The 21506-nt window shown below is 39.5% G+C and overlaps 1 protein-coding gene across 2 annotated transcripts in view; it reads left to right on the plus strand.

The window, feature by feature from the left end:
- Bloc1s5 (biogenesis of lysosomal organelles complex 1 subunit 5) overlaps positions 1 to 21119 on the plus strand; it is a 45124-nt gene extending 24005 nt beyond the window's left edge. Inside the window, exons 4-6 of one of the 2 annotated variants that reach the window (XM_070024608.1) lie at positions 7446 to 7504; positions 15684 to 15734; positions 18028 to 21119. In XM_070024608.1, coding sequence (XP_069880709.1) covers positions 7446 to 7504; positions 15684 to 15734; positions 18028 to 18207 — 290 coding nt within the window. In that variant the 3' untranslated portion in view covers positions 18208 to 21119. The remainder of the gene's footprint in view (positions 1 to 7445; positions 7505 to 15683; positions 15735 to 18027) is intronic. The other variant, XM_070024609.1, reaches the window with a different exon arrangement.
- The last annotated feature ends 387 nt before the right edge of the window (positions 21120 to 21506 follow it).

Below are 21506 nucleotides of genomic sequence, written 5' to 3' on the forward strand. Positions count from 1 at the left end.
ATGGTTGAGTATATTTGTAAAGCTGTGTCCAGTTGTACAAATAGTAAACGTATTATGAGAAGCAATCAGAAGTCTAGGGGTACTTTGTGGCAGTGCTGTTGGAGAAGGGGCTTAGGTAAGAGGACCCTACGAAGTGACCAAAGAGAACTTGGAATTCAGGTATCCAGGCAGCCACATTCTAGAGCTTGCCCCAACTGGCAAACTTGTCCAGTAATAGCAAAGAAAATGGCATATTTTCTTGCTGCTTTCTGTTTTTTTTTTACTAGTTCAGACTCCAGAAGATCCTGCAGAGAATGCCTCTAGACACTGGATCCATCCTGGACCCAGACCTTAACCCCAAACCATACCCAGAAGAAGTTTCTAACCCTTTACATATAGAGATTGGCAGTGACACCTGGCAGCTCAGATGAAGACAGCAGGGATCCAGATACTGCTCAGACTCCTCCAAGCCAATCCTAGGTACCAACAGTGGTGGGTGCCCAGTGGGCTGTGCCCATTCCACTGAAAAGAAAACTGTGTTAGGCTACAGCAGCAGCTGAAAAATCAGCATGTGCTCCAACTGCCATGGATGCCAAGATGTCCACTTTATCTCAGATAGATAAACGCTCCAGCCGGGCCTGCCGAAGAGCCATCATTGCTGTGTACCCACATGGGTCAGTCCATAGCAGCTGAGACATGCTCAGCTTCACCAGAGGCATCATCCCACAACATGGGAGAGCAGTTCAGCATATTGTTGTACATATGCCCATGGCATATGATAAGGAATGAGCTCAGGGCACAGTCGATGATGCTTGATTTGCCTCTGCCCTCACCACTTGAGGACGAACAATTTTCACCTGCAGTGGCAGCTGAAGGGGCACAACACAGGGCAGTTGATCTGTAGCTGGAGGATTTCTTGTTCACGGCATTCAATACAGACTGTCCTGTACTTGTGTCAGAAGATGAATAGCCACAAGAAGATGATCTAGGATCTAGTTCAGGATACCTGACACAGATCTGTTCCACCAGATGCCAAAGCACTTTGGTATCAGGAGGTGTCTCTGATCACTGCTTGTGAAGAAAATCCTCTTCTACCAGTAGCCAATGTTTCAAAGGCATTCCACATTCCAGCTCATCTCAATCTTGAAGTGTTGCCCATGTCATATAGGACAAGTGGACCTCCAATCTGTGACTGTTCTTGCTGCCCTACAAATCTAGCAGGCTCTACAGACTGTCCAATATAGACCCCTCTTTACATGCAAAGGCAAATTAGCTCCAGCAGATATATCCCAGTTTGATTGCAGTTTAAGACTGGGAGCTCAATTTAGGGTGTGAAGGTAGAGACTTCGAAACTCCTGAGCTCCACTGAGCACCAGCTGAAGCTCAAGTACTTAAAGAAGTCCTTTTCCCTCCTTGGAAGTTATCTGTTGTTTGTTTTTTTTTCCTGCACGTAATTTTATGATTGATTTTAATAAGTTTACTGTTTATTCAAAAAAGTATGAAATGTATTATAAACCTGTGAGCGGCTATTTTGACTGTTTTTATTCTCAAGATCCAGTTATATGAACATTAGCTTCTTTAAAAGCAACAAAAAGAATCACTGGATTGGGAATCTAGACTGAAAATATATTTTCTTGACTAGAACAATTAAAACATTAAATAATGAAGTTAGTAGTTTGGATTCTAACAGCACTGCAATATGTGGTTCTTATTGTCATCTGTAGAAAAAAGAATGTAGGAAAAGACAATGCTGTTTGGAGTGGTTTTCCTTGTTGAACAGGAAAAGCTTCAGTACAACTCCAACATGAGGATTTTCTTGTCTGTTTTGCTGAGCATCACTGTCTGCAAGATTCAGAGTGCTTAAAAACTGACCTTGGTCAGCTAGCATTTCCAGCAAGTTATTTTTGTTTAAAACGATGTTTTAACCACATGTTAACTGATATGTTAACTCATTCTATTGAATGATCAGGTAGTTGTGTCAAATTATTCATGGACTATTCATGGATTATTTTCTCATCAAAGCACATCATAAGCCTAGTGATGAATTTTGTTTTGTGCCTATCAGTAGAACAATTACACATACACACACATACACATACACACACATATATGTATATGCATGCTGTGCTTCTGCAGATGTGAATCTTACTCCACTGGTCCAACTTTGTGCACCACTGAACTATACCCCCAGCCAAGGAATTTTAATGTGTATATATTGGTATTGGGGAAGGGCCCTGTGTTCTTGCTTGGCTTTTTTGCTCATGGCTGATACTTTATCACTTTTTAGTCATAGTCAAGCCATTTTTAACAGAAAGAAAACAAAAAAAATCACACTAAATAATTACCTAAAAGTAATCATTGCTTCGGTGAACTTCATTCTGAACATCTCTACATATATCCAAATAGAAGGATAAACAGAATAGACTATAGAGGTAGCTGGTTGATTGGGTAGAGGGGAGATGTTATTTTATGTATCTGAAGTTTACACATAGATGTGCAGAAAGTAAGACAGTTTTAGCTGTGTGTATTACTAGACTGTGCATGTGCCTGTGTGACACAACAACGGTGGGGTACTGAGTTCCTGGAGTAAGGTTTTGCTTAAGAGAAAACCATCTGACAGATTCTCGACTTTCTTGAAAGTCCATATAGGCCGCTGAAAGCCTGAGACAGTAGACCATCACTTTATGGCCATTGCTGCATGCCACGCCTGCCAGATGGCCAGATCCCAGAAGAAGGCCTCTTCCTCAGGGAGTCACTCAGAAAGGAAGGGACTTGCTTTCCGTAGTCAAGTGATTGTTTTAGATTTTAGAGAAGCAAATTTTATTAGTTTACAAATTCAGAAAGTATTATGTGGCTGAGAGGTTAAAATGCAAATTACTTCACAGGGTCTGAAATTCCAAAAAAAAATGGATATTCTGTCCAAACATAGTATAATCCTGTGGAACAAAGTTCTAGCTGAATTCTTAAAGGTTGGAAGAATTGACTGAATAACCCAGTCCTATAGCTCTTTCTTTTCATTAAGCTCAGGATGATGTGAAAATGTTGAAGCAAAACTGGGTTTTAGTTACATTTACGAAGTCAGTAAGAAAAGAAAAAACACAAGCAGGAAATGATAGAACCAGCACTTGGGAAGAATGACGTAATACTAACATGCCAGAAAGCAAGTAGAGCTAATCAACTCCTACTTTGTTTTCACTTAGAAAAAAATAAGTAAAGACCAGGAACCTAATTTTTCAGTCCTTAAATATTATCCTTGATACAACTAAAATTAATGATTACTGATAACCATTAACACAGCTTTTTAAAAACAAAATCCTCCTCTTGCCAGAAGCAGAGGCTTAACATTTCTGACAGAGAAATCACATTCTCTGCCCTGCTGTGGAAATCTGACCTCGTTGGGGCTAGCCTGGATTGGAGTGGAAGATCTGTGAACCTCCAGTTTAAGCAAATGCAAGTGCATGATGAGGTACAGGTGCACACACCACTAATGAAGGACTGTCATCTTTTAGGGAAGGCTCTCCAAAGGCAGTAAACTTGAGCCGAGCTTTTGGAGGAGGGAAAGCTTTTAAAGGCACTCTCAGGCATAGAACAGTGCATAGAACAATAGTAGTGACATGCCTTAACAGTGTGTGTAAAGAATGCCTGAAAGTGGCTTTTATTTATTATCCCATCAAATTATTCCATCTTGTTCTGAGTCCCATTAGTTTTTATGTTCATTTTAGGAATGAGGAACTGAGGTGCTGTGGGCCCAAGAGCAGCCATATGAACAGTGCCTAGGAATGACTCTGAGAGAGGACATCCCCAGAGCAGTCACCCTAGGGGGCTCAAGCTTAGGTTCACTGAGGCTGACTCTTAGGACTGCATGTCCTTACTTGGTTGGAGTGACTGAAATTAATGTGTTAAATGAAAATACTTGAGAACTAAAGAATTAAAAATATTTTTATGAGATAATAAAAGTAGGAAAATAATTGAGCCAAGTGTTTATAAAGTCAAGAAGCATCTGGTTTGGAATGCTGTTTCCTGTACTTATTTTGCCATCTTGAGTGACATACCTCTCTGGAATTCAGTGTTTTTTTTTTTTATTATTGTGAAAATACTGTACAGAGGAATTACAATTACATGGGCAAGATAATGATTACATTTCTTATCAAGTATTGTAGCCTCCTCCTTTGTTTCCCCTTCCCATCCCTTCCAATCCTCCCTCCCCACCCCCCCAAACTCCCCCCCCCCCACGAAAGTTGTAAAGTTCGTTTTCGACATAACGACTTGTACATCTCATTATTGCAATGGGTCCACCTGTATCCCTATTTAAACGATTTGTTTTTCCCTTCCCCTCCACAAATTATACTGACATCAAATAGAGTGAAAGCAGGGGTTATCTTATAAATGTGTTAGAAACAATCGCATGAAAGAAAAAATCATCTTAGGGTTCATTTCCCTAACGTCACCTTATCTGACCTTTTCTGCTTGACTCAGACATATACTAGATATTGCAAATAAGAGAAACCATGGGACCTATGTTTCTTTGGGCCTGGCTTACTTCACTTAATACAATTTTTTCCAAGTCTTTTCATTTCCTAACAAATGGGGCAATGTCATTCTTTCTGATGGAGGCATAGAATTCCATTTTCTTGATCCATTCATCTACTGAGGGGCATCTGGGTTGGTTCCATATCTTAGCTATGGTAAATAATGCTGCAATAAACATAGTTGTGCTGGCAGCTTGGGTAAATGCCCAAAAGTGGGATTGCTGGGTCATAGGGGAGCTCTATGTGGAGTCTTTTGAGGACCCTCCATACTACTTTCCAAAGTAATTGAACACGTTTACACTCCCACCAACAATGCAGTAAAGTTCCCTTCTGTCCACATCCCCTCCAGCATCTGTTGTTCTTAGAGTTCTTGATTATAGCCATTCTGACTGGGGTGAGGTGGTATCTCAATGTTGTTTTGATTTGCATTTCTTTTATGGCTAGGGAGGTTGAAGATTTCTGCATGTGTCTATTGGCCATCCTTCTTTCCTCTTCAGAGAAGTTTCTCTTTAAGTCTTTAGCCCACTTATTTATTGTGCAGTTGTTTCTTGTCTGTTGTATGGCTAGTGAAGATCTTCCCAATCTGTGGGCTTTCTATTGATCTTGCTAGCTATGTCCTTTGCCATGCAGAAGCTCTGCAATTTCATGCAATCCCATTTGTCCAACCTTTCTTTGATTTGTTGTGTTTCTAGGTCTCTATTAAGAAAATTTCGGCCTGTGCCAAGGAGACCTAGGGTTTCTCCTATTCCATCCTGTAATGTTTTCAGAGTGTCTGCTTTGACTCCGAGGTCTTTGATCCATTTGGAGTTGATTCTGGTACAGGGTACTATATAAGGATCTAGCTTTAGTTTTCTACAAGTGCGTAACCAATTTTTCCAGCACCATTTACTGAAGAGGCTGTCTTCCATTCTATTTTTTTTTAGCTCCCTTATCGAAGATTAGATGGCTATAGGTCTGTGGGTTCATTTCTGGATTTTCAATTCTATTCCATTGGTCCTGAGGTTTGTTCTTGTGCCAGTACTAAGCAGTTTTGATGACTATGGCTTTGTAGTAGAGTTTGAAATTTGGTATTAATATTCCTCCAGCACTGTTCTTTCTGTTAAGGATCGTTTTTGCTATTTGGGGTCTTTTATTGTTCCATATGAAATTTTGGATTGCCTTTTCTATTTCCTTGAAGAATGTGGTTGGAATATTGATAGGTATTGCATTGAATTTGTAGATACTCTTGGGAAGTATTGCCATTTTCATGATGTTGATCCAATCCAGGAGCATGGGAGGTTTTTCCACTTTCTAAGTTCTGTTTTGATTTCCTTTTACAGGTTTTTAAAGTTTTCATCATAGAGGTCCTTCACTTCTTTGGTTAATTCCTAGGTATTTTATTTTTTGTATGTGGGGCTATTACGAATGGAGTTGCTTTCCTGATTTCAGCCACGCTTTTCTCATTGTTGGTTTTTGAGGGTTAATTTTATACCCTACTACTTTGCCAAAGTTTTTTTTGTGTTTTTTTTGTTTGTTTGTGTTTTTGGTCAGGGGGTCCGGTCGTGGGGCCTGAACTCTGGGCCTGGGTGCTGTCCCTCAGCTCTTCAGCTCAAGGCAAGCGCTCTACCACTTGAGCCACAGCACCACTTATGGCTTTTTTTCTTTTTGCTTATGTGGTGCTGAGGAATGGAACCCAGGGCCTCATGCAAGCAAGGCAAGAGCTCTACCACTGAACCACCTTCCCAGCCCCTTTGCCAAAGTTTTGAATCAGCTTGAGTAACTTGGGAGTGGAGTCTGTGGGATTCTTTAAATACAAGATTATGTCATCTGCAAAGAGGGAGCGTTTTACTTCTTCTTTCCCTATTTGTATCTCTTCTATGTTTGCATCTTGTCTTATTGCTGTAGCTAGGCATTCTAATACTAAATTGACGAGAAGTGGAGAGAGTGGACATCCTTGTCTTGTTCCTGAGATAAGAGGAAATAACTTTAGTTTTTCACCATTAAGTATAATGCTGGCTGTAGGTTTGTCATATACAGCCTTTATTGTATGGAGGAATGTTCCCTGGATTCCTAGTTTTTCCAGAGTCTTCATCATAAAGGGGTGTTGGATGTTGTCAAATGATTTTTCTGCATCTGTTGAGATATCCATGTGGTTCTTATCCTTGGTCTTGTTGATGTGATGAATTATATTAATTGATTTGCGTATATTGAACCAGCTTTGCATCCCTAAAATGAATCTTGTTTGATTGTGGTGTATGATTTTTTTGGATGACTTATACATAATTTTTAGTATGCCTGAATTTTGCCTCGTCTCATGCCCCATCACATGAAGTCTGGTGTGGAATTTTCTGCTGTATCATCATGTCAGTATTCAGAAGGTTTAGATTTAGGAGTATTTGGGATTTTGCTATTTAAACGAAGGATGCTCAACCTGTATGAGCAGTTTTGATTCTTAAAAAGTGGAAATGCCCAAATGACAATGACCCAGAGAAAGCTGAATCTTACAGCAGCAGCTAGAATGATTCAGGGGAGACAAGAGAGCAGAGGCTGGGAGATGTGTAGAAAGCTGTTGAAGTGTATTGCTGGCAAATACTACCTGTAGAGCTAGAGCAGTGTGAATGCACAAAGGGAAGGGAGGGCATGAACCCAAGAAACTTGTGAAGATATGATTAACCATATATCTTGTCTGTTTAGAGAATTGTGAGTTCTTGACAACTTGTCATTGAAGTTAGTACACAAATGTCTTATGGCCTGCAACTCAAAGCTCCAAAACGATGGCTGTTCAGTTTTCCTGAATCTGTATTGGCAAAACTTTTTCCCACTGCACCAGCCATCAAAACATCAGGGGTTTTTTTTTTGGGGGGGCGGGGAGAGGTTGCAGTTTTTAGGGACTAAAAAAATCTACAAGTCTCCTTGAAAAGGGCTGCTGATTGAAAACTGTTGTCTGTTTTATTTCAGTGCAAGCTGCTAATCAAGCTGTGTGTAGACTCCAGCAGAGGGAGCAGGAACGGAAAAAGGTGAGGAACGTAGTTGGTTGAGGGCAGGTAACTCCTGGCACTTACCATCTTACAGCATCATTGCTTTGGATAAGAACATTTTCTAAATTTATTTCTTTTTTCTTTTCTTTTTCTTTTCTTTTTGTCAGTAGTGGGGCTTGAACTCCAGGCCTGGTCACTGTCCCTCAGCTTAAGGCTAGCGCTCTACCACTTGAGCCACAGCGCCACTTCTGGTTTCCTGGTGATTTATTAGAGATAAAAGTCTCACAGACTTTCCTGCCCCAGCTGGCTTTGAACTGTGATCCTCAGATCTTAGTCTCCTGAGTAGCTAGGATTACAGGTGTGAGCCCAGCATTCTAAATTTATTTTCTTTTATGCAGTACTTTTAAAAGATATTAAAATGGCAATTTCATCACCATCAGTATTTCTATAATTCAAGTTTCAGACCTCTTTTTTTCCTTTTCAACATTTCCATCTTTTCCCTGAAAGTGGTATTTGTCTCATAGAAAGGAGAAAAATGTAAGACCCACCAGACTGGAATATGAATCTTTCCTTTGAGCCTGAAGCATAGACTCTATTATGTATATTTCTTCTAGAAAAGGAAGCATTCATGACTGTGGATGGGTTATTTAATGAATACTCATAGGAGTATATGAATCACTTGCTGGGCAGTGCTTTGCTTATTTGAATTATATCTTAACTAAATTCAGATGTGGAAAAGTAGTGTAAGAATTTAAGTTCCAGTGATGATAATTTGATGTTTTCACTTGCTGTTTTCAAAGTGTTTTTGTTATTTATTCATTGCTCTAGAGCAGAAAAGATATATCTTTTACTAATAGCAAATGTTAAAATACTAAGTCATTTTGGAAATATTCCAAAACATTTGCTGATAAACATACACACAAAAAGGAAGTGTGTTATAGTTAATTCAGACTATCACTGTATAAATATATAATAGAGTGAACCTTTGCAGGATTTTAATTTCTATATCCTTCACTCAATTTTAGATGTTGATATAAAGTGTGAAAATTCAACAATTTGGTTATTTAAGCATTACTGAAAAGACCCTGGCCATTTAGATGGACAGATGGGAAGGCTGGAAGATTGCAGCAGGCAGGCGGGGTCAGGTATCAGGGCCCTGCTAGGCACATGGATGGAATAGCAAGGCTGACTGCTCCAGGGATGTATCTGATGTATCAGCACCGTTACTGTGCACAGAGAGAACTGCAAAGGAACGCACAGGGCTTGAGCAGCCCTACCAGGCTGGAAAGTGTATAATTCCTAACTTTATATTTTGGTGGGTGCCAACTGGTATGAGAACTTTAATTTGTTTTTTTTTTAATTTAATTTTATTTTATTTTATTTGTGAACACACTGTACAGAGGGGTTACAATTACATGGGCAGGATAATGCATACATTTCTTACCAAGCATTGCAGCCTCCTCCTTTGTTTACCCTTCACATCCCTTCCCAGCCTCCCCCTCCCCCCGAATCCTCCCCTTCCCACCCCCCCCCCCTCACTGACATTGTAAAGCTCGTTTTCGACATGACAACTTGTACTTCTCATTGTTGCAACAGGTCCACCTGTATCCTTAAACGACTTGTTTTTCCCCATCTCCTCCACAAGTTATACTGACATCAAATATAGTGAAAGCAGGGATTATACTGTGGGGGAGGGACATACAAAGCAACAAAGAAATAATCTTATAAATGCGAAGAACTTTAATTTGTTAACTTAAAGACAATTCCTACATTTCCAGAGATAACAGTTTAGGAGTCCCAAACACTAATACTAATGAAGTGTAGAATATAGGAGAAGGTTAAGGTTCTGTGAGAAAGACTTGGTGCAGTCTTAGCAAGAAGAGTCACTTATTAGGAAAATTGTGGCTTTGAAACCTGAATTGTTGGGAAACAATAGTTCAGTTGCTGGAAGATAGGAAGAAAGATTCTACAAGGTAAAATATAGTTCAAGGGGTAAAAGGTGAGCAAAATCTGTATTCTAATGAAGCTGGGGTATGGATATTTTGATATTTCTGGGCATAATTGTGGAGGCTGCGGAATATTAAATAATTTGTTACTGGGGATACCAGAAACATTTTTTTACTATGAAAAGCAGAATAATACAAGATATCTCAAAGAAAAAAGAAAAAGTACATACCCATTATTTGGTAATCACAGAAGAGAGAAGATTGGAATGCAAGACTGCCTGTGCCAAAGTCCTAGATCCCATCTGAAAAACTAAAAAGAAAAGGAAAAGGACTAAAATGTGGCTCAAGTGGTAGAGTGCTTGCCTGGATGTGAAGCCCTGGATTCAATTCCCCATACCGCTGGAAGAAAAAAAAAGAATATCAGGTGGAATACTGGCTGTACATACTAACATCTGGAAATCTCTTGGCTTTCAAAATACACATAAAAAGTATTCTGCATTTCTGTTGCCTACCTGACATGATGCTGTATGACTTAGGCAGACTCAGTGAGTGGGCACTCACATGTTAAATAGTCTAAACTTCAGAAAGCAGTTAGAGTTTTGGTAAATGCAGTTATTGTCATTTTTGGGCAGAATTAACCTAAAATTATTACATTACAGTATGGATAGTTCTTCTTGTCATGTTGACTATGTTCACAATACCTCTGGTGCAATACCTCTGTCTACAGTAGGGAAGATAACCAGCTTGGGTAAAATCACCTGGTGGTTTCTTCTGTTTCTGGAGGTTATTTGCATTTACTGGCAAACTGTACTTGTCCTTAGATAAGTCCCTGGGCTTTAAGCTCCTCCTATACAATATAAGTACCTGTTATACTCACCTCATAGATAGGTGGAGTAAACTGTCCTACACTTAAAAAGTCTTTGTAAATGTCAGGCAGCATTTGTTCGTTACTAGCTCACTACCTTTGTGTATGCCAGAATGCTGCTCCAGGCTGAGAGTTGGCACTTGGGAACCCTACCCAGTTTGTGACTTTTCATTTCAAAACATGCTGTCCTATGGTTTTAACAAACAACCTTACTGGGTGCAGCAGTACATAACCTGTAGTCCCAGGACTTGGGATGCTGAGATCGAAGAATTACTTGAGCCCAGAAATTCAAGACCTTCCTAGGTAATCTATCAAGACTCTGTCTCCAAAAAACGAAAACAAGCCAGGAACCGGCAGCCCACATCTGTAATCCTAGCTACTCAGGAGGCTGAGATCTGAGGATCATGATTAGAAGCCAGCCTTTGTGAGACTCTTATCTCCATTAAACTACTCAGAAGAAGCTGGAAGTGGCACTGTGGCTCAAGTGGTAGAGTGCTCGTCTTGAGCACAAAGAGGCTCAAGGTCAGTGCCCAGGCCCTGAGTTGAAGCCCCATGACCAGCAAAAACAAAAAAACAACAAACAAAACCCTATCAAGAAGAACATTTTAGTTTGTTATTGGCAGTATTGTCTAAGGGTTGGTTGAATTCAGAACTTCGCACTTGTTAAACAGAAGCTCTACCCTCACCCCTTTGTCCAGTTTTAGTTATTTTTCAGCTAACGCCTTTGATTTTTGCCTGGAGCCAGCCATCATTCATTCTCTCACCTATAGCTCCAACATTGCTAGGAGTACGATTATGGGGCATCATGCCCAACATATTTGTTGAGATAGAAGTTTCTTTTACTAGGGTTGGCCTCAATCACTATATTCCTGATCTCTGTCTCCTGAGTAATTAAGGTTACAGGCATGTACCATTGCTCCTGGCCCTTTTGGTGGAATATTAAAATTATTTTGCAATATACTGAAATATTGTTTCACTGAGAATTTAATACAGTCTGTTAAACCTACACTTCTAGGAAGCTGCTTTGATTTTCTTTTCCTTTTTTTTGTGCCAGTTTTGGAGCTTGAAATCAAGGCCTGTGCACTTGCTTGGCTTTTTCACTCAAGGCTGGCACTCTACCACTCGAGCCATACCTCCATTTAGATGGTTAAAAAAATTGTAGATAAGAGCCTTACAGACTTTTCTGCCTGGGCTGGCTTTGAACCTTGATTCTTGGATCTCAGTCTCCTCAGTAGCTAGGATTACAGTTGTGAGCCACAAGTACCAGGCTTCACTTAAAAAAAATATATTATTAAGGTGTTATACACAGGGGCTACCATTTCATATGTCAGGTAATGAGTACATCTTTTTTTAGACAATGTCACCTCTTCCTTTACTTTCCCCCAGTTTCACCTTCCCATCCCTGCCCACAAGTTACACAGGTTATTTTTTACATAGTGTATACTAAATAGCATAATGGCATATGTTCACCCTTCCTCCCTCCTTAGGGTTTGAACTAAGGACCTGTGGTTGCTAGCACTCTCTGATTTGAGACATGTCCCATGCCTTGGTTTTCTCTTCTTAAGCAGTTTAATAAAATTAGCCTTCTTAAAGTCATTGGAGGGAAACATTTTCACAGCCCAGCAAATAGTAGTGATTCTTAAGTTGTTTTTTTGTTTGTTTTGTCTTTTAGTGCTAATCTAATTAGCAGAACATTTGAAGTATGGGTCTTTAAGGGTTTCTTAAAAAATTTTTACTGCTAAAGCTAGCTTTTTCTGAAATTTTGATGTGACAGTGGTTTTAAGACTTCATGATAAAATTGAATTTTTCATTAGCAAATTTGTTCAAAGCAGAAATGACCTCTGTTTGCATTTTACTACCTAATGTTAATTGTTGGTTTTGGTTATCCTGCTGGCACCTTGTATATATTTGAAAGGCTTTCAGAACAAAGAAAGATGGGAGTAGCATTGGAATAAAATAGACTATTGCCATTAATCATGAATTCTTTTATGTCAAGACAATTTGTGGAATTCTGTGGGAAGTAAATTGATAAGCATCATTCATCCAAATCACATTTCCCACAATTGATCTGAAAGTACATTCAAAAGAACAATAAATGCACATTCCCCAGTTACTTGGCATGTCTTAAGAATTACCACTAAGGCAAAGTTGTGTGTTGGGTGCTGGCAGTCAGAGTCATGAAATGAATCACTTGCTTTTAAAAGTACTCCGTCAAGAGACTTGAGGTAGTTCATAGTATCTATCAACTCACATGCAAGCTTCAGCTTTTGAAGCACACTGGTGACAACACTGAAGTAAATGTGCTCACAGCTAGGATGCTCCTTTATGAGCTTCTTGTGAGAGCAGAGTGATCATGCAAAACTGTGATCTTGATAGGGTTGGAAAATAAATACTGTTGCCCTTTTTTTGGTGGGGGGGTGCTAAGGACTGAACTCAAGACCTTGCACTTGCTAGGCAAGCACTCTTCCACTGAACTAAATTCCTCACTCCATGCTGCTTTTCTTTTGTATTTTCTAAATTTTTAGATTGGGAGATAGTAGGACTTGAACTCAGGGTTTTGCTCCCTGCCTGACATTGTAAGAGAATGTTAGAATGCAAGGTATGGTATTAATATACACAGGAGATCTTACATACTCATCAGTCAGTTATCAGATTTCATCACATTTGTTTACTTTTCCCATAGTAGATCTAGACACTGTATCATGTCTATCTTCCCTAATTCAGTAGCCATGTTGAAAAAGTACATAGACTAGTAATAACAACTGTGATTCAAGGAACAAGATATAAATATCAGTAATTACTGATTCTGTCTCTTTGTATTTCTCATTGTAATGAACATAAAATTATTTAATAGTGGGCTGGGAAGGTGGCTCAGTGGTAGAGCACTTGCCTTGCATGCCTGAGACCCTGGGTTCGATTCCTCAGCACCACATAAGGAAAAGGCTGGAAGTGGCGCTGTGGCTCAAGTGGTAGAGCGCTAGCCTTGAGCTGAAGAGCTGAGGGACAGCACCCAGGCCCAGAGTTCAGGCCCCACGACTGGACCCAAAAAAAAAATTATTTAATAGTGACTGTACTGGTTTTTTTTTTTTTTTTTTTTTTTTTGGTTCTGTACTACAATTGAACTCTGAGCTATGCCTCAGACCCGCTTTGCTTTTAGGTTATTTTAGATAGAATCTCACTTTTTGCCAAGACCAATCTAGAACCATTCCTTCTACCCATTCCTTCTGCATAACTGGGATTGTAGATGGGAACTGTCACACCTGGTTTGTATGTTGAGATGGGAATCTTGCTAACTTGTAACGATGGCTGATGAACCATGATCTTACTGATCTCTGCCTCCTGAGTAACTGGGAGTATAGGTGTGAGACAATGAGAGTGGCTTGACTTCTTACCCAAGAAGTTTTTACTATGCCTGCATAAGGCACATGTAAAATTAACAGCATATGTAACGTGTTCCTGGGGAATTTTTTGTCTGTCTATTTGAGGTCTCACCGAAAATTCCAGTCTGACCTCAGTGTGTACCACACCGGGCTCCCAAAAGACCTTTTAAGACTTAGCTAGATAATTCAGAATTTTCCCCTAACTTTGGATTTCTTCATCTTGGCACTGCTGATATTTTGGAGCAGAGACAGAACTCTTTGTTCTGGGGCCATCTTGGCTATTATAGGTCATTTAACAGGATCTTCAGCCTCTACTTCTTAGTTACCACTTGCATCTCCTCTGACTTGCGTTATGGTAACCGAGAGTCACTCAAGGAAGAACTTCACCCTTTGTGTCACTTATTTAAGCTAATACATGCAAAATACTTCTATTGTACGGCCTAGAGTTTACTTATAGAACTAGTTCTAGATGTAAATTCGCTGGTGTCAACTTCATTATGAAACATTATATAAGCTGGCATGTTATTTTGCTTTCTCTGTTATTAATTTGCACATTTACCATGTAGAAATACACATCAATACAGCTAATGACTTTTACTAGACACTTGTAAATCATTGATAAACTTTCAAAACGTACAGTTGTACCCATTAAATACTAACTCCTCATCTTCCCCTACTCTCATCCTTGTAGCTGCCGTTCTACTTCCTGTCTAGATGAATTGGCTACTCTAGAAACATCAAAATGGTATCTTTAAAAATTGTACAGTTTGTGTGTGTGTGTGTGTGTGTGTGTGTGTGTGTATTTGACTGGCTGATTTCTTTGGTGTAATGCAGCCTCTCCTTTGCTATTTAAGGCTGATTATTGCATTGTATATGTATGCTATAGTCTGTACACCTACTCATTTATCTGTGGATACTGGAATTGGGTTGTCTCTACCTTTCAGCTATTACAAAGCTGTATTGCTGTGAGTTTGGCTGTATAAATATCTGTTCACATCCTTACTTTAGTTCTTCTGCATATATAAATCAGAGTATTACATATAGCTAGGATTTCTATAAAACTCAAGTTTTTATCTTTTTAAAATAACTACTTATGTTATAAAAAGTTTAACCTTTAAAAACATATTCCATGTTCTTACATGTCTCTGGGCTTATGAAATGTTACAGGTTAATTTTCTGTATGAATTATTACAAATTCCAAATCTTACTTCTTGGTGAATGTTACACATTATTGTACAGCCACTATGCCTTCTTTTTCTTTATGAATACATAGCCATTACCTATAAAGGTGGAGACAAAGGGAAAACAAAGTAGACCTTGAAAAGCTTCTTAATCAGAAAGCAAGATAAGATTTTCATTTTTCTTGGGGAATTGTCAGCCTTAGCTACTATCACTTAAAAATTTGGAGGCCAAGAAAATTTTGAGCTTGTGTGAAATACTATGTGAATATGCCAACATTAGCCATAATATTCTGCAACTAGAAAATACAAATAGAAAGAATAATAAAATAAAAAAATACAAATAGTAGCATCTTAAGTGAAGTCTTTTTGTAATAGCCTAATGGTTAGCAGTAGATACATCAAGGAAAAAAATGAGTTGAATGTAAAAGTGGGTGGAAAAAGACTTATTATTTTTATTTGAATTATCTGTATTGTTTGAACTAGAGGAATGTTGTTGCTGAACACATCAGCTGCTGAATGCATCAGCAGCCAGCCCTGGCAAGGCTAGTGGTAGAACACTAGCCTTGAGCAAAAAATGCTCAGGGACAGTGCCTAGGCCCTGAGTTTAAGCCCTATCACCAGCACATACACAGACACACACACATACACACGAAGTATTACTACAGTTAACTGACAGGGGAGTGATAAAAAGGGATCAGTTTTCTAGATGCTTTACTTGTGATATCAATAATAATAATAATAACCTTTTATTAAGTGCCTCCTAACTGAGCTAGGAACCTAGCATGCATTGTCTCCAGTCTTCATAAATATTTACGAATGTAAAATATCGGCCCCCTATTTTTGCAGGTACCAGGGCTTGAACTCAGAGCTTCACACTTGCTCAGCAGACTTGCTCAGGTACCACTCTACCACTTTGGTCACACTTCTAACAAAAGCAGGACTGATTTTGGTTATATGGAGATGGAGTTTCATAGGCTTTCCTCTCAGGCTGGCTTTGAACTAGATCCCAGCTTTCTGAATAGCTAGGATTGCAGTCATGAGCCACCTAGGCCTGGCTTATTTTCCTCCCTTTTTAAAAATTGGTGCCAGTCCTAGGGCTAACTCATGGCCTGGCGTCTGTCCCGGAGCTTTTTTGTTCTAGGCTAACACTCTACCACTTAAGCCACACCTCTACTTCCTGCTTCTTGTAGTTAATCAAAGGTAAGAGTCTCATGACTTTTCTGCCTGAACTGGCTTCAAATCTCGATTCTTAGATGTTAGCCTTCTGAGTAGTTAGGATTACAGTCACCTAGTTATTTTCCTCTCTTTTAACTAAAGAAACTTTACTTTGATCAGTGTTGTACAAATGGTAATGAGTGAGCCAGAATTTGGGACAAGGTTTATATGACTCTCAAGTCTTTATTTTTAAATCATTGAGCTACACTGGGTAAAATAGGAAGGAGAACCCAAGTCTTGTGAACCTAACTGAAAGGTCAGCTAAAGCTGGGTTAAGTGGTGCATGCTTGTCATCCCAACTACTTGGGAGGTCTCTGCTTTTCCAGACAGGAGGATCACTGTCCACGACCATGTTGAAATTTGCACGAGACCCTATCTAAATAAAAAAGGAACTAAAAGCAAAAGAACTGGAGCTGTTACCCAAGTTGTAGAATTCTTGTTATAGGGCCTGGTCAGTTAAAAAACACAAACAACTATATCAATGGTTATTTTTCAGTTAAAAAGTTTAAAATCTAAGCCTGTGTTATCTAATTAAAATTAAAGCAAGGTATCCTTTTGTTTGTTTGTTTGTTTGTTTTTGGGTCTGGTCATGGGGTCTGAACTCTGGGCCTGGGCGCTGTCCTTCAGCTCTTCAGCTCAAGGCTAGCACTCTACCACTTGAGCCACAGCGCCACTTCCAGCTTTTTTCTTTTTGCTTATGTGGTGCTGAGGAATCGAACCCAGGGCCTCAGGCATGCAAGGCAAGTGCTCTACCACTGAGCCACCTTCCCAGCCCCCAAGGTATCATTTTGATGAAGTACATTTATATTTTCTTGTCTTTCTAATGACCAAGGCTCTTCTCTTAGACTATGATTTGAAAAGATTCTGTCAGAAGAATTCAATAAACTCATGTTTTATTCACTTTGAGAGTTATAACCCATAAGGCTAGAGAATAATAAGTTGAAGTCTGTGTAAACCATTTTCCACTTTTATTGGCTGAGCCTCCCCTTTCCTGGCACCCCCTTCCCATCGCTGATATCTGTTCAGCCCCCAGTTTTTGTGGGACATATTTTAGGGGAAAATTTGACTAAACTCAAACTTCAGTGTGTCCTGGTGCTTGAGACCAGCTTGGTAGAACCAGCTCTGCCAAAGCTGTTTGCCTTGTGAAAGGAACAGTTAGTGGCCTGGGTATGAGTTCTCCTGGAAGTGCCTGCCGTGTACTCCTTGATAGAAAGACGAAAGTGTAGGTAGGTGTTAGAAAGACCAAAGTTTGAATTGAGCCCCGCTATCAAATGAATGCCAACGGAGCAGTAAAGAATCGTCCTTCAGCCTTAGTTATGTCTGTGAAATGAGAGAGCAGTCTAACCTTGTAAGGGGATTTCCTAGAGGTGGATCATGTGTATCAGCATCTAGCAGCAGTTGCATCCTGTGGGTACTAAGAACATACTGGATGGTCATCACAAGCCAAGTGAGAGAACTCAGAAAGGAACACTTTATGAACTGGCTGCTTGAAGACAAGCAGGAGAGTTACAAGTTTGGAGCCTGATTGTATCTCAAAAAAAAAGAAAAAAAAAGCTGTAATGCAATTGTGTGTGTGTGTGCGCGCGCGCACGTGTGTGCGCGCACGTGTGTGCTGGTTCTGCGGCTTGAACTCAAGGCCCAGGTGCTGTCCCTGAACTTTTTTTGTTTAAGGCTATACTCTACCACTTGAGCCACAGCTCTACTTCCAGGTTTTTGGTGGTTAATTGGAGATAAGAGTCTGACAGTTTCCTTCCTTGGCTGGATTCAAACTATAATCCTCAGATCCCACTCCTGAGTAGCTAGGATTACAGGTAGGAGCCTCTGGCTCCCTGCTGTAAACAATTTTATCACTGTGACTTAATGAATAATTGCTAAAGAACAAAATATCGAGAATAAAGTTATATGATTGTGTCTTCTGCTCATAGAAATGATTGCCTGGAAGATGTGATATGACTTTCACATTTTCTTTTCTCAGATGTATCATGACCATTTAATAAGTAGTGAGAAACAGCACCTACTCCAATGGGAGGATTTCATGAAAGAACAACCTTACAGACAGACCCAGGTGGACGAAGAGCACAGAAGAGCCATGGAGAGGCTTAAAGAGCAATATGCCGAGATGGAGAAGGACCTTACAAAGTTTTCCACCTTTTAAGAACTTGAACAACAGCAAGATAAACAAATGAGAAGACATTGACTTTCCCTCAAATACACAACCAACTGTCTACCCTTTGCTTATGCTTAGCAATACATTCAGGGACACACTGCTGTAGAGAGCCCAATCAGATGTCCTGTTTTAAGTGCCTATCTATGATCATTCAAAGGAGGAGGGAAAATAGGATAGATGCACTCTGTGGTAATCAGAATTGGTCTTTTCCAATGATTAGTTGAGAGAACTGCAAGTATAGACTTCTTAGAGAATCCATTCTCACACAGGATTACAGGGTTAATATGAATTTGTGGCTTAAAAAGCTGGTATGAATTACATGCTGGTGGCTCAGGCCTGTCATCCTAGCTGCTCAAGAGATTGAAATCTGAAAACTAAGGTTCAGAGCCAGATGGCACAGACAAGTCTTTGGGACTCTTAGCTCCAAATAACTAGCAAAAAGCCAGAAGTGGACCATGGCTCAAGTGGTAGATGGCCAGCTGTGAGCGAAAATGTCATGAGAATGCAAGGCACTGAGTTCAGTCCCAAGCACCAACACATACACAAAAGGAGTTATGGGAAGGGCAAAAAAATGAGGTATGGTAGCTACTGCCTCCGTTGCTATGAGAGATAAGAATGCTTAAAAGTATTAGCTCATGAGTAATGTGAACAAAACAAGAGCAAAAACAAGTTGGCCTTGGAGCAAGAACACATATAAAAGAGTCCAAATATTGTCCCTCCCATGGCAAAGGTATGATGGTCTTTGAACTACCTATTGGGGAAGCTTGCAGATTTTCTAGTGCAGCACAATGCTGGTGTTTCATTGAACAAGACATTTGTGTTCTGTGGCCTTCTCACCCTTAATATTTTCATCTTGCAAAACACAGGAGGAAATGCTTACCAAAAATATTTTTTACTTGTAGCCTTTCCAAGAACCATAGTCTTGCCCATAGTATTTACCTCATTTTTGTGTCTGTTTTGCTGTGGGTAAGCTTCATAAGGCAAATAATGTCTCTACGTATTTCAGCTGTTTAATGAGTAATCAGCAAAATCTGCCAAGTCATCTCTTGGGAACCATATAAAGATTCTGGCTGTGAATGAACCAGAAGTGTTTGCCCACATGGCAAATGATCCGTGTTACATGTAAATCCTTTTTAGTGTTAATGTCTGTTCTCATAAGCAGGTGTATTATGATGAAACAGTACCATTCTGTTAGCACTGTGATCTTTAAAAATCCACATTTGAACACAAAAGCACAGCAATGGTGCCCAGGCCCTGAATTCAAACCCCAGGACTGGCACGTGCGCATGTGCATGCGAGCGCACGCGCGCAAACACACACACACACACACACACACACACACACACACACTAATACACATTGAACACGTAGTTGAAGACCTAAGCTGCTTTACATGCAGTAATTTCAATAGAGTTATTGTAAATTAATTTGAGGTATGGATAAATCTTCATAATATTTTTATTGCTCTTCAGTTTAAAAAAAAGGTACGAGGAAGGAAACTGTCCAACTCTCGTGTTATCTCAGTGTTGCAACTGGAGAAAAGTGACAATGCTTGCCTGTGTAAATTTATGGCCCACTGTCAAAGCTTCATTCTTGGATGCATGTTGAAAATGTGATTAAAGTTAATAGAGGAGATGAAATAAGTATTGAGATTTCTTTCAATAACACTGAACTTCTGCCAACTTTCTCTGTCTGCTACTGTAGGCTTGACAGGTTCATCAATCATCCTCTGGTACCTGGACCAAAAAGAGTACTTGCTGACACTGAGGCATGTTGGAATTTTCTTAATTCTCTTTCCATGGATGGAAAAAGAAATACTTCCAAAAATATCCCACACATGAAAAGGGAGGGGAACTGTAAATGAAAATTCCCTTTGTATGATGGGCACTCTTGGAATGCCATTAATTTCCACCATACCATCAAACAGATGCTGTAACTAGGACCTGGGGATAGTGTACATGAGCAGGAGTGAGTTTGTGCTTACTTAGTTTTGTGTCCTGAAGATTTCTGATCCTTTTTGTTCCTTCATATTCCTCACTTGAATAATAAACGTTTTTCCCTATAAGTTTGTATAGTTATATAAAGAATTTAAGAGCCCTAAACCCAAATTAATTGATAAGGTTTTTGATCTTTAAGCATTGAGATAATTCTTTGTACTGTGTCAGATATTCTAAGAATCAGTTTCCCTTACTTTTGGCTTTTGTAGTAGTGGACATTGTCACTTGTTTACCAGTTTCCAAATCACTGTTAACTTTTATTTCATTTAAATTTATTTTAATTAGCCGGATGCTAGAGCCTCATACCTGTTATTCTAGCTACTCCAGAGCCTGAGATCTGATGATCACAGTTTGAAGCCAGCCTGGACAGGAAGTCCATGACTCTTTAATTAACCACCAAAAAAGCCAGAAGTGGAGGGGTGGCTCACGTAGTAGAATGATAGTCTTGACTGAAAAAGCTAAGGGACAACAAGTGCCTAGGCTCTGAGTTCAAGCCTAAATTATAACATACTGCTGTGTTGAACAGAGATGCTATGGATCTTGTGCATGTCTGCACTGATTATTATAATGATCAAATGAAAGAAGATTTTTTAAATACTTTTTTTATTGTGAAAATACTGTACAGAGAGGTTACAATTATATGAGCAAGATAATGAGTACATTTCTTATCAAGCATTGTTGCCTCCTTTGTTTTTCCCCTACCTGCCCTCCCATCTCCCCCCTCAAAGTTGTAAAGTTCGTTTTTCAACATAGCATTTTGTACATCTCATTGTTGCAATGGGTCTACCTGTATCCCTATTTAAACAATTTGCCTTTTCCCCCTCCCCTCCCCCAATTATACCAATATCAAATAACAGAGAAAGCAGGGGTTAGAGAACATAATTAAAATGTATTGGTGACTATTTACTTACCAGAAATAGTTCTAGTTATTAAAGGATTAATTAAAACTATAAACATTAGTAAGTTAATGTAAATTTCTACTTTTCTAAATATCCTGATTACCAAAGATATTACCAGATGGATGCTGGAGGCTCACACCTGTAATCCTAGCTACTCAGGCTGAGATCTGAAGATTGCAGTTCAAAGCTAGCCTTGACAGGAAAGTCTATGACACTCATCTCCAATTAACCACCAGAAACCACAGTTGGAGCTGTGGCTCAAAGTAGTAGAGTACTAACCTTGAGCAAAAGAACTCAGGGACAGTGCCCAGGCTCTTTCAAACCCCACAACTGACAAAATAAAATAAAATTACTGTTTTAATCATATATTGGTTAGGCTGACCACAACAAG

This window comes from Dipodomys merriami, unplaced genomic scaffold (genome assembly GCF_024711535.1).
Source record: "Dipodomys merriami isolate MVZ:Mamm:240054 unplaced genomic scaffold, mDipMer1.0.p SCAF_16, whole genome shotgun sequence".
In the NCBI taxonomy this organism is placed as follows: Eukaryota; Metazoa; Chordata; class Mammalia; order Rodentia; family Heteromyidae; genus Dipodomys; species Dipodomys merriami.